We start from the raw sequence: 26,773 nt of genomic DNA on the forward strand, positions 1-26,773 counted from the left end.
GGTGTTTGGAACAAATGAAGGCGCAGGAGTGGCTGTGTAGTAAGTAGCTTGTTTACCAACCACATGGTTCCGGGTTCATTCCCACTGTGTGGCAACTTGGGCAAGTGTCTTCTACTTCACTGACCTTCTGTTAATGTCAGGAGTTTCCATAAATCAGATTCTCGTACTTATGTAAATGTGAAAAGAAACAAATTTGGTTTCTCCTGCTAGCTAAAGGAAATTTCTCATTTTTGTGATCTTCCCCAATTTAACCCCTGTCCTTCTTTCTTGATCTCGGCTCCCTTCCTTTTAATTTGTTCACCTTCATGACCATTCGTATTAATGTGTATTGACATATCTCGCCCATATGTTTTGATGCTTGTCTTTTTTACTAGAACAATATAGAAAACAACCCATGCTAGCATGGAAAATGGATGTAGAATGATTGTGTTTTTGTTGGTATTTATACTCACAATACTTTTATAATTGCTGCATCTCTTGACCCTTCCTCACTCTCTACCTTTGTTATTAGTCTCTTTAACTCCTCATTATTCCGCTTCTAACACTTTGCTTTGTCATCCTCATCACTGACCTCCTATTTACCATTTTGGCATGGATATATATCGACTTCATTACTTCATTCACTGTATGAATATTCTCAGTATTTCATTAAACATTTAAAAAATGCTTTTCTTTAATAGGTTAAAAGTTTGGCCCAAAACATCAACATTATTTTCCCTTCACCCAATACAAACTTTATGAATGTATGAAATTCACTAAATATTTAATACACTCCACTTTAGTTTCCCCAGTTTCTGGTATTTTTCCTATATATTATGTAATAGACTTAGCATGCTCTCCATTTGTGTATATTCCTCCATGTCTACTATTATGTTGATAAACATCCTGTTCATGTTCACTTGTAAATCTACATACAAAAACCTGAAACTAAAGGCTACCAACACTATAGATTCTTTATGCTTTATGATGAAATTATTAACTTCAAGCTTTTGACTTTTCACCTCCTTTTACAGTTGTTGTGATGGATGAAAAATGGGTCTGTTACCGCTGTACTTACAAAAACTCTCCACTCAATCTACGATGTATGATGTGTGAAACTTTAAGAGAAACCAATCCCAACACTGGAAAATGGAAATGTTTGGCTTGTTCTTTCTCTGGAAACTCACTATGGTGTCAGTCATGTGATAATTGCGGAAATTTTCAAGATGACCTGTTGGCATGTAAGTCCCTTTGCTTATTTCTTTGGAGGATGAAAAATAAAAACTGAAATAGTAGAAATCCTGTTAGAGATGATTTGGCACCAAATCCAGATTTAGACCTGATAAAACCTTAAGCTTTGATGAGTTAGAAAGAGGGGTGCTGATGGCAGACATGAGAAGCTGTTCAGAGAAAAGAAGCATTCAGTGGACACATATTGGTAAGGAATGATGTTAGGAGTGCAAGATGTATGACAAGCGAAGTGGTTTCAAAGAAAGGGGTTAGTAATTGTACAGAAAGGAGGAAGGAATGTGTGCAACTCTACTGCCTTATAGTTATAGCAGTTGAGGAATAGTGCTATGGTTAGAAGGGTGAGAAAGTGATGGGTGTTGTGAAAATGAGTTGCTGAGAAGGCTTGACAAGTACAGATTGAGTGTGAAGCACAGATATTGACAATATACTTTTAAGACTTCACTTTTGCTGAGATGGACAGGTTTTCTCAAGCAAAGCAAATTGTCATTCCTCTTAGTCTTTTGTCATCTCCATGAGGTTCAACAACCTGAGGTTGGACTTCACTACTTCATCTCAATTCTTAGACCTATCTCTTCTACAAATTACATCCATATTAGAGATAGACTGTTTTTTGTACTGCTGTCCTCATCCACAAGCAACACATAATCATACCAATACAGTCTTCTTTCTTGCACACTACACCTGATGCCGTTTATGCACTGGTTGGTTTCCTGAAGCTAGTGTTACAGATCATTTGTATCACAGAACTCCAAGAGCCTTGTTCTTTCCTCATTTCAGGAACCAAATCCACAGTATCCATGCACACAGGGTGCTCTCCATTGAAGCCACCAGCCACAAAAATGTCACTGTCATTTCTCATCAAGGTGCATTATTTACATTTGACGGATATCTGTCTTCATCTTGTTTGTTGTTAACACAAGGTTTCAACTGATATAGTGTCTTGGGGAAATTTTGAACCTGGGTTCTCATTCCTAAGGTATTTTTCGATGTTTTTATCATTATTATTATCATTCAGGTCACTGCTTGGAATCAAACTCAGAATCTTGGGGTTAGTAGCCTGTGCTCTTAAGCACTACACCATATGCCCATGGGCAAGTATGGAGTGAATTTTAGGGCTTATAAATTTAATATCTTCCTATCCTTCCTTAATACCGATTCCCATATGATGTTCATATCTGCAATTGGTCTGCTTAGGAGGTTGTTGTGTCTTAGCATATGTGCTACTTCTTTTAGTTTTCGTATTTTCCAGTGGTGTTCTCTGTCTATTATTTTAACTTCATCCCACATGATCAGCTATACCCTATTTATCAATATCTCCTCATGTCACAGCTTTGCGATGTTCGTCTACCCTTATTTTGCATGGGATGGAGTACACACAATCTTTGGGCATATTCTCTTCTATTGGTGGTTTTACTCAGAGATATTTGCAAAATGTTGTATTATTCCTGAATACTGTGCTGATGTCATATGGACCGCATATCTTTTGTATCTTTTCGGAGAGGCCTTTCACATACCTTAGAATTGAGAACCCAGGTTTGAAATTTCCCCAAAACACCTGATGAAGGCTGGAGGGTATATCAGCTGAAACATTGTGGTAACAACAAACAAGATGAGGACAAATATCCATCAAGTGTAAATAATGTACATAATTCCTCATCTCTTAAATATAGAACTGTATCATCAAGGTAGTCTAGAAAACACTTCATAAAAATTTATCCTTTTGTTTGTCCAGCAGTCCTGATTGAGGAGCTTAGGCATAGATTACAGTTGCTGTTGCATTTTCCAAGATCAAGTTTATTTATCAGATCACACACTTTGACTACCTTGATCACTTTATCCATCCATTTCTCTGGTAAAAGTATACCCACAGCCTCACAACATCACTGTTACCTTCCCAGAAGATTTTATTACCTATGTTCTTTATCTTTGAGGAGTCTGGCTGAGGCTCACTGCTATCTTACCTCTTGCATGCAACACACATCTACACACGTCTGTTTTAGCATCTCAACAATCTCACCAGGCCTAACTTCTGATGTACCTGCATTGCCTATGGCTGCTGAAGTATGTAGACAGGGTGGGAACAGCAAGTGTGAAGCAAGGAGATGGTTTTCATCATCTGAAAAGTGGTTTATGTGGCGGGTTTACCTGTTGGCAAACTGCTCTTTCATTTTATGAACTACATAAATATTGGGTTGTCTGGAAAGTTCGTGCCAATTTTTAAAGGAAAGAAAAAGTCAATAAATATTTGCCATTACATTTTTAATCAACCAAATATGAACCATTTTGTTGCACAATGCGTCTCCATCTTTCCCTTAACTTGAAAATACTTTCTTCCCAGAATTGAGGTGGTTTCATGACAAAGAATTCATCAAGGTATCTTTTTATGTCATCCAAGGAATTGAAATTTTTACTGTTAAGACTATTCTGCAGAGACCTGAATAAGTCGAAATCAGAAGGTGCAATATCTGGTGAATATGGAAGGTGGGGGTAACACATCACAGCTGAGCTGCAGCAATTTTTGTCTGGTTCCCAAAGCATCAAGTACCAAAAATGAACTTTCTTATCTTCCATTTTAAAGGGTTACAGAATTAACACAGGATATAGGAACATAAACCGTCTTCCACGAAAAGATAGCTTAAACTGTGCTTTAAATGGAGGTGTAGTCAAATCCTATTTTATGGACTCAACCATGTTCTAAAATAAGTCGAAAGGTGAGCTACTATAAATCGGCACAAACTTTCCGGACAACCCAATATTACTTGCTCAACAAAACTAACACTTGCCCACATCACCAAACATTTATGACTACCTAAATAAAGAAGAAAATGATGAAAGAAAGGAAGGAGAGAGAAATATTGTGTACATCTAGCATTAAGATGTTTGGGATGGGTGGAAGTAAGAAAGGGGTGAAATAGCTAAGATTTCAGTAGGTCTATGAGAGGTTAACAAAAATAAAAACCTTACTTAGAAAATAATAATTGAGGATTTTTACTTAAATATCTCATCACCAACATTTCTGTTTATTTTCCATGCTGGTTTGTATTCAACAATTTGACAGGATCTCACAAGCTGCAGGGTTGCATTGAGCTCCAATGGTAACTTTGGCTGGATCCCTTCCTAGTCCAACCCCTTTACAGTGGTGCTTTGTTTTATGCATTGGCATGAGTGAGGTTGCTAAGTAACTTGTGAAACAGGAAAAAACCACTTTGACTAAGCCAGTATTTGTTGGTGGGGTGGTTTTAAGCCAAGTCTTGAAAGGCTTTTGAGCTGAAACTAGAAAAAAAAATATCCATCCATGCCAGTGGCACGTAAAAGAACCCATTACACTCCTGCAGTGGTTGGCATTAGGAAAGACATCCAGTTGTAGAAACCATACCAAATCAGATTGGAACCTGGTGCAGCTCTCTGGCTCATCAGCTCTAGTCAAACCATCTAACCTATCCCAACATGGAGAGCAGACATTAAATAATAATGATGATGAGATTATATATATATATAAAATCATCATCATCATCGTCGTTTAATGTCTGCTTTCCATGCTAGCTTGGGCTGGACAATTTGACTGAGGACTGGCGAACCAGATGGCTGCACCAGGCTCCAATCTGATCTGGCAGAGTTTCTATTACTGAATTCCCTTCCTAAAGGCCAGTCAGGTGGTACTGGCAACGGCCACACTCAAATGGTGTTTTTTATGTGCCACCTGCACAGGAGCCAGTCCAGCGGCACTGGCAACAACCTCACTCGAATGTTTTTTCACATGCCACCGGCACAAGTGCCAGTAAGGCGAAGCTGGTAACAATCACACTTGAATGGTGCCTTTTATGTGCCACTGGCATGGAAGCCAGTCAGCTTCTCTGGCAACGATCACACTCGGATGGTGCTCTTAGCGCTGCACTAGCAAGTCATAGAATTTGATTTTGATTTCACTTGCCTCAACAGTTCTTCGCAAGCAGTATTTAGTGTCCATTGAAGAAATGGTCTGCATAAGTGGACTGGTTACACCACTGGCATGGGCCACGAGTTTATGGTCTCATTTGGCTTGCCGGGTCTTCTCAAGCACAGCATATTTCGAAAGGTCTCCGTCACTAGTCATTGCCTCAGTGAGGCCTAATGTTTGAAGGTCGTGCTTCACCACCTCATCCCAGGTCTTCCTGGGTCTACCTTTTCCACAGGTTCCCTCAACCGCTAGGGTGTTGCGCATTTTCACACAGCTATTCTCATCCATTCTCACCACATGGCCATACCAGCACAGTTGTCTCTCTTACACACCACATCTGATGCTTCTTAGGTCCAACTTTTCTCTCAAGGTACTTAAACTTTATCGAGTATGCACAGAGAAATTCAAGACAGGATGCCCCTGGGTGCTCCTCTATGTTGATGACCTTGTCCTAATTGCTGAGTCACTTTCAGAACTAGAGGAGAAGTTTCAAGTGTGGAAACAAGGATTAGAATCGAGGGTCTTAGAGTCAACCTAGCCAAAACCAAAGTCCTAATAAGTAGGAAGGTAGACCAATCACAAATGCCTTCAGGTAGATGGCCCTGCTCGATCTGTAGAAAAGGCATAGATAGAAACTCTATAAGATGTACCCAGTGTAAGCTATGGACACATAAGAAGTGCAGCAATATCAAAGGAAGGCTAACTGGGAAGATAGTTTTCATATGTCCTCAGCTGTCATGGCCCATGTTTCACTGCCATGTAGCATGGCTGTTCATACACATGCATCATACAGTCTACTTTTTACTCTGAGCGAGAGGCCCTTTGTCACCAGCAGAGGTAAGAGCTCTCTGAATTTTGCCAAGGCTATTCTTATTCAAGCAGCTACACTTTCAGTGCACCCTTCCCCCACTACTGACTTGCTCACCTAGGTAATGGAAACTACCAACCACTTCTAGTTTTTCTCCCTGGAATGTGGCGGAAGTTGTTCTCTGCACATTTTCAGTGTTTATTTCTCCTAAGCATCTGCCACATATGAAAACTATCTTCCCAGTTAGCCTTCCTTTGATATTGCTGCACTTCTTATGTGTCCATAGCTTACACTGGGTACATCTTATAGAGTTTCTATCTATGCCTTTTCTAAAGATCGAGCAGGGCCATCTACCTGAAGGCATTTGTGATTTGTCTACCTTCCTACTTATTAGGACTTTGGTTTTGGCTAGGTTGACTCTAAGACCCTCGATTCTAATCCTTGTTTCCACACTTGAAACTTCTCCTCTAGTTCTGAAAGTGACTCAGCAATTAGGACAAGGTCATCAACATAGAGGAGCACCCAGGGGCATCCTGTCTTGAATTTCTCTGTTATTGCCTGGAGGACTATGATAAATAGGAGGGGGCTGAGGACTGAACCTTGGTGGACCCCTACATCTACCCGGAATTCTTCACTGTACTTGTTGCCAACCCTCACCTTACTGACAGCGTCTCTGTACATGACTTGCACAGCTCTCACTAACCATTCAAGTATCCCTAGTTTCCTCATTGACCACCAGATAAGGGATCGGGGGACCCTGTCGAAGGCTTTCTCCATGTCATGTATATAATCATCATCATCATTTAACGTCCATTGGCCATGCTGGCATGTGTTGGATGTTTTGACTGAGGACTGGCATGTAGGAAGGCTGCATCAGACTCCACTCTGATTTTGTATGGTTTTCTACAGTTGGATGCCCTTCCTAACACCAACCACTCTGAGTGTAATGAGTGCTTTTATGTGCCACCAGCATGGGTGCAAATTTGCATGACACTGGGGTGCATTTACATACAACTGGTACAGGTGCCAATTTGCGTGACACCGATTTCTGCACAACTGTGATTTTGCTCGGCTTAATGGGTCTTTTTCTCAAGCACAACATAATGCCAAAGTTCTTGGACATTGCCTCCATGAGGCTCAACACTCGTAAGGAACTCAGTCACTTTGGGAGTATGTGTGTCCCTCTCTAACACTCATTACACACACACACACACACATATATATATATGTATGTATATGTATATCTATGCCAGTGGCACGTAAAAGCACCCATTACACAGCTCTCCAATATTTTCAACCCTTTGGCATTCAGTTTCTTCTGTCAAATGCAAGGCCTATTCATTTACATTGTTTTGAATCAATTGTGGACCATCTTACAGCTTTGACATTTTCATGACGTGATTGCTTAATTTTAGGACATTGTAGGGTAGGAGTGAGAGGCTGCATCTGGCTGGTTTGAACAGAAAACAGAATATTTAGGCCAGTTATGGCCAGTTTGAATGCTAAAGGGTTAAATTATGAACAGAAACAAAGAGGATGGAGTGAAAAAAATTATAAACTTTCAATTTTTCTTTTTATATAACAGCATACTTTTCTGTTAGTAAATATCCCTTTTTTTACACACACACACACACTCATTATTTGGTGCTGGAGGGGGTTCACACATGCGCACACACACACTTTTGTCAAACTGGCATTTGACAAGTAGCATCAGTTTGCATTAATTCTGTACGAGCAGCTGTGGTAGTTCCCTTTTATCAACTTAGTGCTTTTGCATCATAACATGGCCAGATTTGCAATGTCTGTATTGAATTCACAAGAAATTTTTCTTTATGATATAAAAATCTTGAAGAAAATACATTTTTTTAAAGTGAAAATTAACATTAAAATTTTCTTTTATTTTTCATGATTATCTGACCTATTCCCATCAATTTTTATATCAGGATAAAAAAAAAAATCCTCTTCATGACAATATGATTTTCAACTCAAATCAAGTTATAGCACTTCAGTGCAATGAATTAGAATGAGTGCTACCATTCAGCAGTCAAAAACAAAACCAAGCCAAATATTGTGTGAATGGGTGGAAATATGAGGGTGAATGAGAGAACCCAGTATGATATGTAAGTGTTAGATTTTGATCAAAAGCATGTGAGAAGGAACTTCACATCCAGAACTTACAGTTGATGTATAATTGTCCACAGAAAAAAATGTATTTTGACATGAATGTCATCAAGCAAAATGTAGAATTTTGTGCAGTCAAACTGTACTTGTCTCACCTTCTACAGAGCCTTACAGTGATACCTGCGATGAGCCACTGTGATTTTATTGTTGATCTGGGAACTCTAGCTTAGGTTATTGTTGGCAGTAATGCCTATATGTTTGATGTTACATTATGTTTTGCTTGAAAGAAGCAAAAGATGATCATTTTTTATCATAAGTCCACTCAGTCAGAGCTGCCCTAGCCTTAAACAACAGTTAAGTCTGCTTGCTCTAAGTGGCAGCTAACTTACAAAACAATTTGTTACAAAACATTTAAGATATCAACCATTTACAGTTGCTCTTTGTTATATTCTCTATTTGATGATGTGTAATTTTTAAAAATTTTAACTTGTTTTCTTTACTCTTTTCAGCACGTAAAGACCTGGTACCAAATAAATTAAGTAAAGAAGATTTTTGGCAATGTAATGTCTGTACCTATCATTCTAACAATTCTAACAGAAGCACATGCACAATGTGTGGAACAATAAATGACCATGTTGTAAATTCTGGAAAAACATGGACATGCTCTGCATGTACATTATTAAATCCAATTAGTGCCAAACAATGTGAAGTATGTGATACACCAATTTCAGAGGAGAGCTCTTTAAGCAAATGGACATGTCCTGTTTGTACTTGTGATAATTTTAATACTCTTACATGTAGATTTTGCCATTCTGAAAAAGTGTTGTCTAATGTTGTGAAAATGGAATGCAAATGGCAATGTAGTGAGTGCATGCATTTGAACAGTAATTCAAGGCCAGAATGTTTGTTATGTAAGTCTTTACATAATGACAAGAGCAAATTAGAAGCTGGTTCTTCTAATGTATCAAGTTCTGACAAAGAGTTGAAGAGTTTGCAGACTACATGTATTATGAAATCCCAAGAAAAAGAAATTCTGAAAATTTGGAAAAACATATGTGTGTTTTGTGCTGAGGTAAGTAGTAGGAAGCAAAATTTGATTTGATTCATATATCATAAGTATTGTTGTCTGGTTAAGCATCTTTAACTGGTTTTAACTTAAGTGGACCTTAGAGTAGGAACTAAAAAATTTCCTCAAAAATGTCTGTGCAAAGATTTAAATCTTAAAAATAACCTTGTCAATTCTGCATAGCCCAGATTCAACTCCGATAAAGCTTATCTATGCTATGCAAATAATCTTCCAAACTATCATTATTTAATGTCCGTATTTCTTGCTAGCATGGGTTGGAAAGTTTGACTGGATCGAACAGGCCTGAGGACTGCATTACACTGCATTGTCTATATTGGCATGCTTTCTATGGTTAAATTTTCTTCCTAATGCTTACCATTTTACAGAGTGTACTGGGCCTTTTTTCATGTCACTGGCACATGTGAGGTCACCTCACAGCTTACTAGACTTCGATCCTTAGGAGGGTGGTTTATGCTAGGAGATTAGAGGTTAAAGTATAAGGAAGGGGCCAGAACAGAAAAGGTTCCTTGTTGTAGAGGAGCTATGTAGCTAGTGATACTATAAAAATGAGGGTGGAACCGAAATGAGATAAAAATAGTGGGTGGACCCTTGACGTAGGCAAGAAGCAACTGGAGAACAGAGTGTGGGTAAATGAATGTTCATTAATTATTTTAGGATGTTATTTATTTTATTGATCTTAGTTTGGGACTTTTGTCATCAAACCACTAAGTTACGATTTTGACATAACGAGATGTGACTCTACAATGTTTTACACCAATAAAAAATGAACTCAGATGCAGACATATACATAATGTTAATTGCACAGCAAGACGACCCCATAGATCTTAACCATCACTGCATAAGGAAAATTCACAAATAAGTAAAGTTAGGGGAAGTCTAAATGCCTTGCAGTCTTCCCTTAAGTTTGAGTTCAAATTCTACTGAAGGTCAATAGAATAATTAGCAGTCAAGGAATGAGAGCAGCTAAATTGACTACACTCCTCCAGTTCAAATGTATACCCTTCTGTCAGTAATGCTAATTCTTATTTTATATTGCTGTTAAACCTATATTTTTTCCCTCTTTACCAACAGCAAAATATTTGTTTTGTTGATGATTCCTTTCTACCATGTCCGAAATCCATATCCTGGTTACCCCAGTATCCTCATATAGTTGAATATGTACAATGGCTGCGACCATCTTCAATATCTTCACGAAGTTGGACTGTCTATGAAAATCCAAGACCTGATGATATTGTCCAAGGAAAAGTTGGTGACTGCTGGTAAACAAGAATTCTATTCTGTTCTTTCATTTAACCTTTTTATTGGATTGTGATGATTGGCAGTTTGCTATACTCAATAAAACCTATCTGTACCCAACCTATCCTCTCAATTCATACTCATAACACACATCTCTTTGTCAGTCTTCTAACTGTGGTACTATTTACTCAGTGGCTGTAATTTTATGAGAGTAGAACTGTGCATATTTCATCCCTCTTTCGTGCTACCAGTCATCTTTCTTGGATTCACTTCTTCGTGTTACCCATCCAGCATTTATAATATCATCTCTTACCACTTTATTTTCCAGTGAATACACCTTTGCCCTGAACAGCTTCTCTTATTTGCCATTGATCTCCCCCTGCCTCTCTTTGTCAATCTCTGTATCCATTCCTACATACCTTTTACCATCTCTTTGTCATATGCATCCCTATCTTTCTCCTCCTCACATACTTCACATCATTTTTCAGGTTTTTCATCTAACTACAGTTTTATTATGCTGCTCTCCACTCCATTCCTCTTTTTGTAATGGCCATTTATCACCCCCTCCTTGACCCACTCTTATTTCTTCCACTTCTCTCTCACCAAAACTGATATTCATCATTGACTATGCCTTCAACGCTGTTCACTATTTACTGCATTCACCTTTTAACCATGAATCACTCTCCTTTCACACTTGCATGAACCTACTTGCTCACCCTTCTCAATCCTGTGTCCCATTTTTCTCTTTATCTACCTTCTTCTTTGAGAGTATGTTCTGACACGTTATCATCTGCATGTTTATCTCTTTTCAGCTGTGTAGCCATGTATCTTTCTCTGCAGCAAGTCGTTGCTGATGTTTCTCCATCATACTTTAGTCTCTCAACACATGGTGCAAACCATCTATATCTCCCTCTCTCTACTACTCCACCACTCATTTTGAGTGGGGGTTGTATTGTGAGGTACTTGATGATGCCACAGAAAAGCACTCAGTCCAATTCTCATTCAGAAGGCTATTTAACCATAGAAACAATACTAAAGCAGACATTGGATGCTTGATGTATCCGCAGGCGGATCAGATCCTTTTAAAGTTGTAAAAAATTTATATTAGCGATAGAGGCAGTATTTTAATAGTGAAAAGTAATCTTTATCCCCAGTTAAATGTGGATGTTCTGTTAGAACAAACTATACTGCACTAGATACCACGAGAGAAACTTTCATATTGGCTTTTGGTGCAAAATGCACTCTTGTTTATATTGCGGGTGGAGAGATAAATCTTCCAGATTGAGACCACCAGATCACATGATTTTGACCTTCTTTGGTTTTGTCAATGATGAATGCTTGACCGCTAGAGATAGCTGTCCAACCTATGCCAACATGGAAGATGGACGTTAAATGATGATGTTGGATGTCCTCACATATATATATATACACACACACACACACAGATAGATATTTATACATATACTCTCTCTTTACTCTCTCTTTTACTTGTTTCAGTCTATTGACTGCGGCCATGCTGGAGCACCACCTTTAGTCGAGCAAATCGACCCCAGGATGTATTCTTTGTAAGCCCAGTACTTATTCTATCGGTCTCTTTTGCCGAACCGCTAAGTGACGGGGACGTAAACACACCAGCATCGGTTGTCAAGCAATGCTAGGGGGACAAACACACATACATATACACACACACCTATATATATATACATATATACGACAGGCTTCTTTCAGTTTCCGTCTACCAAATCCACTCACAAGGCATTGGTCGGCCTGGGGCTATAGCAGAAGACACTTGCCCAAGATGCCACGCAGTGGGACTGAACCCGGAACCATGTGATTGGTTAGCAAGCTACTTACCACATAGCCACTCTGCGCCTATATATATATATATATATATATATATATATATACACACACACACACCCACATAGATATTTATACATACATACATATATATATATATATATATATATATACATACACACACACCCACATAGATATTTATACATACATACATACATATATATATATACATACATATATACATACACACACACACATAGATATTTATACAAATATATATATCATCATCATCATCATCATCGTTTAGCGTCCGTTTTCCATGCTAGCATGGGTTGGACGGGTCAACTGGGGTCTGTGAAGCTGGAAGGCTTCATCAGGCCCAGTCAGATCTGGCAGTGTTTCTACGGCTGGATGCCCTTCCTAACGCCAACCACTCCGCGAGTGTAGTGGGTGTTTTTTACGTGCCACCTGCACAGGTGCCAGACAGAGCTGGCGAACGGCCACGAACGGATGGTGCTTTTACGTGTCACCGGCACGGGGTCAGGCGATGCTGGCAACGGACACGAACGGATGGTGCTTTTACGTGCCACCGACACGGGGCCAGACAGAGCTGGCAACCGGCCACGAACGGACGGTGCTTTTACGTGTCACCGGCACGGGGGCCAGCCGAGGCTGGCAACGGACGTGAACGGATGGTGCTTTTACGTGCCACCGACACGGTTGCCAGACAGAGCTGGCAAACGGCCACGAGCGGACAGTGCTTTTACGTGTCACCGGCACGGGGGCCAGCCGAGGCTGGCAACGGACATGGACGGATGGTGCTTTTACGTGCCACCGACACGGGGCCAGACAGAGCTGGCAAACGGCCACGAACGGATGGTGCTTTTACGTGTTACCGGCACGGGGGCCAGCCGAGGCTGGCAACGGACGTGAACGGATGGTGCTTTTACGTGCCACCGACACGGTTGCCAGACAGAGCTGGCAAACGGCCACGAGCGGACGGTGCTTTTACGTGTCACCGGCACGGGGGCCAGCCGAGGCTGGCAACGGACACGGACGGATGGTGCTTTTACGTGTCACCGACACGGGGCCAGACAGAGCTGGCAAACGGCCACGAACGGATGGTGCTTTTACGTGCCACCGACACGGGGCCAGACAGAGCTGGCCAACGGCCACGAACGGACGGTGCTTTTACGTGTCACCGGCACGGGGCCAGGCGAGGCTGGCAACGAACACGAACGGATGGTGCTTTTACGTGCCACCGACACGGGCCAGGCAGAGCTGGCAAACGGCCATGAGCGAATGGTGCTTTTACGTATCACCGGCACGGGTGCCAGACGAGGCTGACAGCAGACACGAACAGATGGGTCACTTAACCCCTGCTTTCTGATATATGATTTGATTTTGATTGTTCTCACTGGTCTTGCCGGGTCTTCTCACGCACAGCATACTTCCATAGGTCTCGGTCTCTGGTCATTTCCTTGGTGAGACCTAGAGTTCGAAGGTCGTGCTTCGAACTCTATATATATATATATATATATATATATATATATATACATACACACACACCCACATAGATATTTATACAAATATATATATATATATATATATATATATTTTTTTTTTTTTTTTTCTTGGCAGCATAATGCCAAAATTGATAGTGTCAAAGAAAATATCATGTCTCATGTATTTTGGTTTTTTACACTCTGAATTCAAATCCAGAGTCAATTTTATAAACTACCTGTCTAGATAAGGAGATTAAATGATAAATGCTTTTTATTTTTAAATACTCAAGCAGGTAAAAATGTGTAGTGAGTGACATGACAGTGACTTAATAAAAAAAGAAGAAAAAAAAAGGCCAGAGTAAAGTAATTTGTGTTCTCCCACAAAAATTCTAGGACATTGTTCAAAGAAGTTATTGCCAAAATAACTTTAATTACCTGGACTGATTAACCTTATGTGCAAGAAAAATTTAGAAATGTGCAAATCAACAAAGTAGCAGATGAAATGTCAGTTTCTAGTTTTAGTTTTTACTTGCTGTTCAAATTCCACTGATGTCAACTTTGCTTTTCATCCTTCCAAGTGCTAGTTCAGGAAAGTGGGCTAGTGAACATGTTAGAGCATCAATGCCTTTCTGAATTTGTTCTGGTTCTTTTAGTTCTGAGTTCAAATCCCAGTGTGGTCTACTTGAGTGGTAAACTTAATCCGTTGCCTAGCTTAACACCACCATTTGATTCTTGGATGCTTTTAGTGGAGTCAAATCTATTGCAAGCAATCTGGCCAGATCTCTAGTTTCCACCCACCAGACCTTGAATCCTTGTAAAGAATCATAAGCACCACCCTTGACCAAACTATAAAGAGATAAAGATTGTTTGTTACCTTGATGATGCAAGAAAGGGAAGTACTTTTGTTTCACAATTATTCTTTTGTAACATTGCTGTCAATGCTCTTTTTTTTGTTGCATGTTGTTTTTTAAGGTTGATGTCAGCTTTGGCAGTTATTGCTGAACGCAGAGAATTAATTGAAAATCTGATTCCTAGTAAATATAGTAAATATGGTGTATATCATGTTCGTCTCTATCGTGATGGTCAGTGGAAGATGGTTATAGTTGACGATTTACTTCCTTGTGACAGAAATGGGAAACTTGTCTTTTCTAAGGTAGGTTTCTGGGTTGGTGGGTCTTTTTTCTTATATTTTGTTACAAATCTGTTTCTGTTGCTTTTAAGATTGTCTAGGACTTCATTGTGTAATATGCATCTTTTTTAAAAGCATGGCAGGGTATAATTTGAGACATAGTTGCTGTTTCCAGCAGATTGAGTAACCATGTAGGGATACCCTTATTGGCTTAACGTTTTTTGGTGGCTCTACTGATGCTTGTTGTTGTACAACTCCAAGTCAGCCCTAACTGACCAGATCTGTAATCAAAAGTGTTCCAGCTGTAACTAACTGGTCTTCCGCCAGATACATTGCTTATGTTGAACAACATTTTTCAAATGTGTCCATCTATTTTTAGGATAGTAGATTCTTAAAAGACAGGGTTCACCACTGTTTATAGAAAATTGAAAACTAATCACCTGGAAGTTCAGATGTTAGTTTCTGTTGATTCTACTAATGTATTGAATTTTTTTCTCTACCTTCAATTCAGTCCTGAAGCTATGTCCAGAAATATCAGTATTACAAGAATAGCAATCTTGCGTATAGTTTGGTAGTTGTTTCCAGACCATTGCTTCACCAAAGCTCATGCACTTTCTTTTACTTCGTTCATTGCCTCAGATTTACAAGGCAAGTTTGGCAGACTAGACAAAAGGGTTTGTCTTAGTTCCTCAATTTCATTTTAAAATAATTGAAATATATTCTAACAAAATCTGTGACAAAATGTTGCTTTGCTGATGCAAAAGATCCATATGTATAAGGAAAATTATTCACTTTCTACATTAGTACTAACCAGATTGGAATTCAAGTTAGTAAAGACAAATAATCTGGAAATATAGTATAAAACTTAGTTTCCATTGAGCTTGAGAACCTGAAGATACAACCAGTTAATGCTGAAATAGGGAAGCACATGCTTACTAGCATCACTATTGTATTTAAACCATCTTGGGAAAACTAAGATACATTTCAGACTGTTCTCCTATAATCTTTCATAATTTACAAGGTATTATTTATAAGAAGTTAATCTTACAACCTTTCTCAGTTAATAACTGTTAGTTGATACTTTCTTTACCATAAGTACCTATATTATATACTTTCTCTGTTTTAGAAAGTTAATCCGGAAAATGTTTCTTTGCACTGTACTCTGTTTTATTATAGTGTAGGTAGCTATCTTTATTATTATCATTAGTAGTTTTGCTCTTATTATTTCTCTATATAATATAGCAATTAAATGGTTGTAGAATTTAAGCTTTCTTGGGAATTAACTTGACTTTCCCCTTTAAAAAAGTTTTATTGATAATCTTCCTATTTTAAATGAATAGAATTAATACATCAATAATTCTCCTGTGGTTCTTAGTGGCAAGTTAGAAAAATATGTCTGGAATCAGCTTCTCTTAAAATAACCCAACACTTGCTTCACTTTCAAAACAGCAAAGTCATTGCAGACCAGTGATGTACTTGTCAAAAACTTTAAACTGGGCACAGACATCTTATAAGTATTGTTATTTTGCAGATGTGATTAAGATGTTAACCAAACTATCAACAAAATTAAAGAATACTTTTTACTGCGCAGTATCTTGGTTGTGTGGTTTAGAAGTTTACTTTGCATCTAGTTTCCAGATTCAATCTTACTGCCCAGCACATCTGCAAAGAGTCTTTTACCGTAGTGCTAGGATGATCCAAACTTTGTGAATAAGATTGTGTGAAAAGCCATCACATGTACTGTACACATTGTTGGATGGTGAGCTTAATCCATTATCTCTATTAACATTATTAATTGGACCTCAGCAGCCTTTTAATAGAGGCTACTATGTTGCAAATATTCAGACCAGGTCTCTTGACTGAGAATATCATTCTTTTCTTCCAAAAGTCTGTTGCTTACAAAGCTTACATTCTTGGATTGTGTATTTGTAGTTTACATTGAGTAGTATATGGAGTTTATGCCTACTCTTTTCTTCAGATTAAACAAGGCCTTCTCCCTGAAGCTACCAGAGTCCTGTCTTCTTTTATACTTAGTAAAACTTCTGTTTGCAATGTTTTCCTTGAAGCCTCTTGATTCTAGATTTTGCTTCCATGTCAGGAATTTCCTCTCTGATTCCCCTGTAGATTCAGCTATGAAAATTAGGTCACCAGCTTATAGGAGTTCCTATGGAAAACCAGTTTTAAGCTCTTTGGTGATGGCCTATATGACAATGGTGAATAGAATAGTACTAAGGACTAAACTTCAATGAATTCCTACCTTCACATGAAATTAGCCTGAAAATTTAATCATCTACCTAAATTTCTTCACTTTCTGTCACTTTTTCCCATATATTTGTAAGTTTTTGAAGTCATGATATGCAAAATTCCTTGGGTTTTGAATTAAAATGTATACTTAATTTACTTTTTGTGTCTCCTCCCTGTTAGCCATTTATTTCTCTTGTAATTTGTTTTGCAAAGATCTCAGTAGAAAGCCTGATAAAGCAATGTCTAGAAAATATGGAAGGTATATTGGTTTTTACCCCTATCTAAACAATTGCAGAATATATTTAGTGATGTGTGTGGTGTAAGTTTGAGTGTTATCTTGATGAAAGTGAACACCCCAGTGTTTTATTCAGGCAGAAGATCTGTAAAAAGCTGTCTTCAAATAATGAAATTACTGAATAACTTCAGAAGTGATTATTTGATTTGGTCCTAAAAGCTCAAAATGAATACTTTAAATCTAGTTAAAATGTGGAGATTGGAGGTTATGTATATTGAGCACTTTACAGAAGTCAATAATTTGCTGATGGTTTGCTACAGAAAGAGCATGAGGAACCCATTTACTCCACTTTGAAACTTATCCTAGCTTCAAATGATTAAGTATGTTCATAATGCTAAGATTGAAATTACTGGAAAGCTCTCTTACTGTAACAGTAGGATGCCTTGCAAGTGTTTCCTATGGTATTTTGTAATCCAGTTTGGAAGGATATGCTGATCTAATTGAAATTACCATATCATTAATTCCTTTCTACAATAGTAAATAAGAGATAAAAATATAGATGTCGTATTTTGTATTGAGTACGAAAATGTGGCATAGTGTTGAATGATGTTGATAGATGGATACTATCTTTACCTAATATAAAACTTGTCTTAATTGTTGGACAGCCGTGATTAACAGATTAGATGGCAAGCAGAATAAAGTTTGAATAAAAGCCGCCTTTGAACTGGTTTATGACACTATGTCTGAATTCTTCACATCACATTCTGCAAGTCTTCTTATTCACAGCATCTTAACCAGAAGCCTTTTGAATATTTTTCACTGGTTTGTTTATGCTTGGACCTTAATGATTCATAAAGGACAAGATGTTAAATATTCTCTTTACTTGATTCTACATTAAGTTTTTCATATAGAAAATTTGCACTAAATATATTTGTTTTTAAATGAGAATTCTTCATGAAATGGTTAAATGTTTACATACCATTGAGTGTCACTAATATTTATATCATGACCATCCCCCCATAACCCCCCACCCCCCACCCCACCCAAAAGAAGACATGTAACAAATTTAACAAGTTCATACTTGTAATTAGACAGAGTTCTCTTATACAACCTAATACCTTTAGTTCTATGTTGCAAAGTGGAAAAACAAAAAAAAAAAAAAGATAAATTTGTGATTGCCATAGATGTAAGTTGTTTTGCAAAAAAGTTTTTGTGTTTTATTTAAATTGATATGCTAGAATTTTGTTTGAGTTAAATCTAGATTCAGATTAGCCATACCATTACTCTAGTGTTTGTATTAAAATATTATTTCCAATGATTTAATGTCTCAATTCTGAAGTATTTTGACTCAGTCTTAATCAAAAGTAGTTTTTTTCCCTTATAATTACTCTTGACATTGTTTTTGTTGATTGGTTATGCTGGTGGTTTGTATTGTAGTAGTGACAAGCAAATTTAAGATCTATGACATTACATAAAGCTGTGTTCATCCTATCAATTTTGCTAGGTACAGTGCACTGAGAAACACATTAACTAATATGTTTTTCTAAGATGTGAGCCTGTGATTTGAAGGAATTTGGCTGCTATTTCTAGCAGGCTGAACAACCAAGTAAAGGCTCTCTCATTGGATTGTCTTGGTGTTACTGATACTGCTAGTTATACTAATGAAGAAGACAGCAGTGGTTGTCATATCGGTGCTGATGGTAATGATGCTGCTGAAAATCAGTAATGTCGATGGAAGTGCTCCTGCTACTTTACCAAAGCTATAGATGAGACCTATAAATCTTTTGTTTATTGAAGTACAATGTGAGTGTTAAACTAGATATAATATATTTGGAGGTATATTAGCTTGATAAAGCCCATCTTACTCTGAGTTATGCTTACTGGAAATTTCATAAAATAGCTGCATCACTCATGTCATGAAAGCACTGTATTCTTGAAAATCTTGCCATAATGTACAGTTCCATAATACAGAATAGATTTTCCCATTAACTTCCATGTTTCATGGAAATCAATGGCAAATAGGATTCATGTTATGGAACTCCATGACAAGATTTTCTGGAATGTGATGTGATGTTGGTTATTTTACCCTGAAGAGTAAAAAATTCACCATTTCAGGCTTTTGTCTTTCTTTAGGGATCATACAATCAGCATACATATATTATTTTGTCTTTTCAAAGAACAAATACCTGAAATATTAGCCTTTCCACCCATTATTATGGTCGGCTAACAATTGTACTTTATGTTTATCTACAAACTGTTTTTGAATAAATTTTTGATGACTTAGTTCACCATTAGATTCTTTGGATTTAGGATTTTACTAGAGGAACTGAACTCTACACTGCTAGCTAATGAAAGACAATTGTTACAATATTGCAGCTTTTTGTAGTAGTCAGATACTCTTATCCTTTGGTACCACTGTACATCTGTATTGACTTGGCGATCTAAGAATTGTCTTGGTCATAGCTATAACACCATGCCAGTTATAGATTATAAATCCTTGATCCCTAAGCTACATATAGGAGTCAGTCATTTTTTAAATCTAATCCTTCTGCCTCAAGTCTGCTTTTTCCATAGATCTTGATTCCTACCCACATTTTCTCTATAAAAATTATGGTCATTGTAATTTGTTTTGGTTAATGAATAAAAATGTTACAATCATCTATGAAAATGATAAACAGTCCAAAAACCAAAATTTCTATTTCTATATTGATTCTTTAATTACAGGCTGATCGAAATCAGCTGTGGGTGCCATTGATTGAAAAAGCCATGGCTAAATTATGTGGTTGTTATGAAGCTTTGGCAGGTGGCACCTGCCATGAAGCCTTACAGTCTCTCACTGGAGCTCCTTGTCTAAAGATCGACTTAGAATCTGGTTAGTTTCTTTAAATGTTCTTTTCTCTTTTAAACACAGTTACCAATGCAAGATGAATTATAGATTTACGTACATTTGTAACTTAATTGTTCTTGTATGTTTATCATTTATTGATCATCTATATTTGTCCATTTATCTTATGTTCAAATTCGCTACCAGCATAGGTCAAGATGAATGTATTATTGGGATATTGTTTTACAACTGGATGATTTTCTGTTACAAACCCTTACATGTTTCTCAAGAAAAAGATTTTATTCCATGTCTTTAGAGGCATAAAACCAGTGGATGATTTACTGAAAGTGAAAATGACATTTATTATCAATGCTTGTAGCTGTGAGGGATTTTCAGAGAAATGCAAATGTAAAGATACACACACACACGATGAGCTTCTTTAGTTTCCATCTACCAAATCTACTCACAAGGCTTTGGTCAGTCCAAAGCTACAATAAAAGATACTTTCTGTAGGTGCCAAGCAGTAGACTGAACCTGATACCATCTAGTTAGGAAGTGAACTTCTTAACTACATCTCTATGCCTACATCTATATATTTATGTATATTTATAATTTATCCATCATTTGTAGAGCTTCATGTTATACACTACTGAATTATAAAAACATTACTTCAAAATGATATGAAAGATGTCTTTCAAATGAAATACCTTCACTGATTCTTTGACGTATCATGTATGATCACGTTTACCAGTTAACCAACTATTTCTGAATTAAAAACAGTGATGTTTAGGCCTTACCAAGGAAATGACTTTAGGGACTCACCAAGGAAATGACTAGCGACCGAGACTTTTGGAAATATGCTATGCTTGAGAAGACCTGGCAAGCCAAATGCGACCATAACCTGTGACCTATGCCTGGAGCGTAACCAGCCCACTTATGTGTACCTTTTCCTTCTTTGGTCACTAAATTTTGCTTGCGAAGATCTGTTGAGGCAAGTGAAATCGAAATCAAAATCAAATTTGATGGCTGGCATCCATGCTAGCAGGGTGCAAAGAGCACCATACGAGTGTGATTGTTGACAGAGCAACAAACTGGTTTCCATGCCAGTGGCACGTAAAAAGCACCATTCGAGTGTGATCGTTACCAGCGTCGCACATACACACATACACACATACATACATACACACACACATGCATTCACACATACATTCACACACACACATACATATACACACATACTTACACATACTTACACACACACACACATACATACATACTTACATATATATGACGTGCTTGGAGGTAGTGGTGATGCTGGCTGTTATGATTTTGTGGTTTGCTGGTATGCTGAGAGAGATCCAGCGCACAACCATATGCATACAAACGTACACAGACATGCACAAACATACACAAACACATACCTAAAGAGAGAGGCAGACAGACAGACAGACAGATAGTCCACAACAAAGTTTTCACCTCTCTCTCTCTCTCTCTCTCTCTCTCTCTCTCTCTCCTTACCTGTTGCTTTGTCACTGACTGGAATTGCTTTTCAGTTGTGTTATTCTTTGCTCCACTGTGAAAGATTGTTTTTGTGCTGAAGTTTGTGAAAATTTACCGTTTTGGTCATCGAGACCACTTCTTTTCTGCTGTTACAGCAGAATTTTGCTGTCCTTTCCTCCTTGTTTCAAGGAGGAAACAGCTAAAAACATGAATTTGTCACCAACTTCTTCCGCGTCCAAGGAAAACTTTGAAATTTTGTTTCAAGGCATAGAGAGGAGTATGAAAGAGGAGAGCGGTAAAGATACAGAGGCGTCACACGCGCTCGTTACAAAGGCAGACGATAAAATGTCTAGCAACGCAACACAGGAGGGAAAATCTAGAGTTAATTTTGCAAGTGCAGCAACTCGCTTCTGTGAAAATATTGAAATAAACAAGGAAGATTTAAAAAAATATCAAACTTTATTACAAAAGGAAGGTGAAAATGTGAAGTTGCTCCCTCCCAGTGAATTAATCAACACGACGGAGAGAAAAACACTAATATATAAGACTTACCACGTCAAAAATAGAAAAATTGACTTTGTGATGAGGGAAGCAATAGAGAAATGCTTGAGGCCGATATGGCAACAAACAAGTTATATATCGAGGGGTAGTCACTGTAGAAGTGCGTTTCCTCAGCGAAGAAAAAGCCAGGGAACATTCAACAACGACATTGAAGTTGGAAGATTTAGTTCTCCTGCTGACTTACTAGGAAGGAGAACTTCAAAAGTCAGAGTCAGTGATATACCACCCGAAATAGATGTAGCCTGGCTGGTAGCTGCTATCCTCATGGATAGAGAGGAAAAATTGCCATTCTACAGACAAAGAAATACCACCACATGAACTGGGTTGGACAAGAGTTAGAGCTCGTCATTCAAGCAAACCCCATAGATTTAGAAGAAATTCCCAGTTCAATTATAATTGGGGAAGATACCAGCCTGATGGTGGTAGTCGAGGGGCGAAAGCCAAGGTGCTATAAATGTGGCAAGAAAGGCCACATAAGGTCAAACTGTAAGAAGAAACAAAGAGTCAAAGGAAATGCAGCAGAAAAGGCAAGCACGTCACCGAAGACAATCACGACACTGCTAGAAATAGCAGCCACATTGTGTGCACAAATTACCGAAGTACAGCCGACAATGGGAGAAAACAACAACAACCAGGAGTGGGTCACCGTGGAACCTTCAAAAAGAAGACGGAAACAAAAAGACCCCCCCCTGTTCGGATACACAGGATTATGCTCCAAGAGAGACAAGCACACCCACACAGACAAATACAGCCACAAACACACACACTGGAAAAAGCACTCACAAACACACAGGCACCTACAAACACCCACGCATCTATAAGCACACACACACACACCCCCTCCACAATCGCCTAATATAACTAAGAGAAACAACTTTACAGCGATAAACAAAAATAACAAACACTTAAGAGACCAAATCCTTTTAATAAAGTCAGCAAAAAAATATATCGCAACAGATTTAAATAGTACAATTCTTGCAAATGTCGAGTTTTATACCATCGGCAACACAAACTATTTCGAACTAAAGAAATCTTTTGCAGAGGACGTCAGCCCGTTACAGATGAACTTTTCAAGCCATCTGTACAGGCAATTCTCTAAAAAATGACCTCACAAACCACAACACTTACAGACAGAAAAGAAGAGGGTGAAACTACACCCTCTCTCCCATTAAAACAGTAAGTTTTAAACATACGATTTATTTTTCACATTTTCATTTAAACTCGTTGTTTAAATGTACGCAGCCTGGGGTCGAATTGGAAGCAAGGCTGCCTCCTTGACAACCTTGGGTCGCATCGTTTGGACATAGTTGTAATTACCGAATCCAGACTGAGTGGGCTGCAGGCTTTTTCACCCCTTCTAAATGGCTACGAGAAATACGTTTCTCCCTGCCAACCGGAAGGGGGCAGAGGAGTGGCAGTGCTAGTCGGGAAAAATCTGAATTTAGAGATTAGAACTGTCTTTATAGATCCAGAAGGCAGGTTGGTCATTTTGGATGTGACGCACAGCAGTGGTAAAGTGTTTAGGCTGGTCGCTGTCTATGCTCCCTGCGAAGGAAAAATCGGACAGAAAGATTACTTCAAAAGCCTAGAGAATTTCCTCAGCATGTCGAATACTTTAGTATTGCTAGGCAACTTCAACACAATTTGCAATGCACACGTAGATTATGTTGGCTTGAGAAAGAATAGGATGGGATACCCTCACCTCAACAATCTGCTAAGTCATTTTGAGTTGGCAGATCGATTCAGACTGGACCACCCACATGTTCTAGTGTGGACCTGAGCAAGAAACAACGGGTCAGCCAGATCTTACATAGATAGAATCATTACTAGAAGGAAAGATAAGAAAATACTTAGCTGTCCACAACACCATATTATCAGCTACAGTGATCACAAATTAGTGACCTGTAGCATGTGTAGACGAGGTACCGGCTACTGGAAGCTAAACAAGTCGCTATTGGACAAGGAAGCAGATTAGACAGTAATGAGGGCGTTAACTGGATCCATTATCAACAACAAATGGTGGTACACTCTGAAGAGAGCCATCAAATTTGAGTCGATTAGGTTTAGCGAAGAATTAGCTAGTGTCAGAAACAAAGTAGAAAAGGAACTAGTTAAAGCAGCAGACAAGGCAATGAGGTCAGGTGGTGCATCGAAAGTGTTAGCTATCTGTCTCGCTCTCTGCCTGTCTGTCTTTCTAGCTGCCTGTCTAGGTCTCTGTTCTTCTAGCTCTCTGTGTGTCTATCTAGCTGTTTGTCTGTCTGTCTGTCCGTCTATCTAAATAATAATGTCTATAGTGACGTCATTTTCCAGTGTGCGCACATGCAACATCATTCTTCAGTGTGCGTGTGCGGAACGTCATTCTTCAGTGTGCGGGGCTGGAACCTTCTGGAAAGGCCTGAGGAAGTTCCCTCATGCACATGCGCTAGAGACTGGGGAAGAAATTTCTATCGTGTTCCTTGTTAGTGTCGTTGACTTGAGACATGGCTATTGAAGAGAAAGGACGTGTTAAACGTGTGATCAGCCATTCTCCTGTTCCAGACGCTTGAGATTTGATCTGCTCTGTTGCTGCTGAATTTGTTGTAAGAATCTTACAAATGTTAAAATTCAGCCTTGCTATATTGAACCAAGTGGATACCAATATACCAACGTGCTTCATTTGTAAATAAGAGAATAAAGAATCATATATATTTTTAAAGTTGCATTTTGTTCCTGACTGGTAGTTTCTGGAAACAAAAAGAAAGGAAATTGTGTTGCACCCAAGTTTCACCCCAAAAAGTGTAAAGAATCAACCAGTTCCCTTTACATGTCTAAACAAGTTATGATATTTTGAATGCGTTTACTATGCATGTTTCAGATTGTTGTGTAATAGCAAAAAAAAAAAAGAACTCTGAATTCATCTCTTTTGCAACACCTTCAGTTTACACATTTCAAAAAATAAATAATGCAGTTAAATCTTCCCTTTGTCTCTTTCACTCTCTGTAGATATTCTACCACTTCTGTGTCAACCTTCCATCGAGTAGGTGATTTAAGCTGCCCTAGAGCATATGTAAATTTAGTCACTATTTATATTTTGGAATGTCTTACCTGAAGGAGGTGTTGTGTAAGAGATAAATTTTTTGTTTATATTATGCAATTATCTAAAATGAGTATATCAAAATGCATTCAAATTATTACTTGGTTGACTTCATTGTTATCTGTTAAATGAATGACTCTATAGCAGTACAAGCTACTTAGTCTTTACTCCATTTACACAGATGCTCTAACAAGGATTTGGAGTGGTTTGTTTTATTCAAGTTGTAAAATTCTTATTCCATGCATCGCTTCTAAGTAAGACACACATATGCATACACACATTTACATAGAAAAATTCATGTATATTGTTTTTCTTTTTAAATAGAAGACGAAGATGAAGCATGGGCCTACTTGCTGAGTTCTTGGGAGTCCAGGTATGACTATATCAATGTTTGGTTCTAAAATTAGTTGTTGTGTTCTCTCAAATCATTCCAGATTCAGTAGACCTATATACAAGAATGTTTCATTCATGACCTTCCATCAGTATAAGAGCATCTAAGACTATTTAGGAGCTTGAACCTCACAGAAGAGATTATATAAAAGTGTAGGATTACTGTTGATATACTGTACTTGAGGATATGTGCCCATCTCTAAGATTCTGGAAGCACAATTTAATGTGTGTGTATATATGTATGTATCATGATTATCATTTAACATCCGTTGTCCATGCTGGTATGGGCAGGATGGTTTGACTAGGGCTGGCAAGCCGGAAGGCTGCACCAGACTGCAGTCTGCTTTGACATCGGTTTCACAGCTGTATGCCCTTCCTAATGCCAACCACTCTGTGAGTGTAATGGTATATATATATATATATATATATCATCATCATCATCATCATCATTTAGCGTCCGTTTTCCATGCTAGCATGGGTTGGACGGTTCTACTGGGGTCTGTGAAGCCAGAAGGCTTCATCAGGCCCAGTCAAATCTGGCAGTGTTTCTATATATATATATATATATATATATATTTTGTTGTATTTTGGAATGGTCATTTTGCCAGTTTAGCCAATAAAAATACACGCACTATATATTTGGTGTTACTTTGCTTCAGCACTATTTATTTTTTACATTAATCTTAATCTTATTTCGGCCAGAGTTCTTTCGTCACACTCCTGTGACCGCATCAGTGCTACTTTGTTTTCTTCTTTCTTATTTGTGTCTCTCCTTACTAACCGTCAGCCATTTTGCATTTCAAATACAAAATGGCTGACGGTTAGTAAAGAGAGACACACAAATAAGAAAGAAGAAAGCAAAGGACAACTGATGAGATCACAGGAGTGTGACGAAAGAACTCTGGCCGAAATAAGATTAAGATTAATGTAAAAAATAAATAGTGCTGAAGCAAAGTAACACCAAATATATAGTGTGTGTGTTTTTATTGGCTAAACTGGCAAAATGACCATTCCAAAATACAACACAATATCTGTTTCAACACATGATTTCACATAAAAAATCTTGCAAAACAAAACTATAAACGTATATATA

General features: G+C 38.1%; 1 protein-coding gene across 4 annotated transcripts in view; it reads left to right on the forward strand.

The window, feature by feature from the left end:
• LOC115218441 (calpain-15) overlaps positions 1-26,773 on the forward strand; it is an 86,068-nt gene that overhangs the window by 20,427 nt on the left and 38,868 nt on the right. For 3 of the 4 annotated variants that reach the window (XM_036508540.1, XM_036508538.1, XM_029788260.2), the window contains exons 2-7: positions 1,014-1,220; positions 8,606-9,168; positions 10,255-10,442; positions 14,697-14,877; positions 20,057-20,204; positions 25,615-25,663. In XM_036508540.1, coding sequence (XP_036364433.1) covers positions 1,022-1,220; positions 8,606-9,168; positions 10,255-10,442; positions 14,697-14,877; positions 20,057-20,204; positions 25,615-25,663 — 1,328 coding nt within the window. In that variant the 5' untranslated portion in view covers positions 1,014-1,021. The remainder of the gene's footprint in view (positions 1-1,013; positions 1,221-8,605; positions 9,169-10,254; positions 10,443-14,696; positions 14,878-20,056; positions 20,205-25,614; positions 25,664-26,773) is intronic. The other variant, XM_036508539.1, reaches the window with a different exon arrangement.

Source organism: Octopus sinensis, linkage group LG13 (assembly GCF_006345805.1).
Source record: "Octopus sinensis linkage group LG13, ASM634580v1, whole genome shotgun sequence".
Classification (NCBI taxonomy): Eukaryota; Metazoa; Mollusca; class Cephalopoda; order Octopoda; family Octopodidae; genus Octopus; species Octopus sinensis.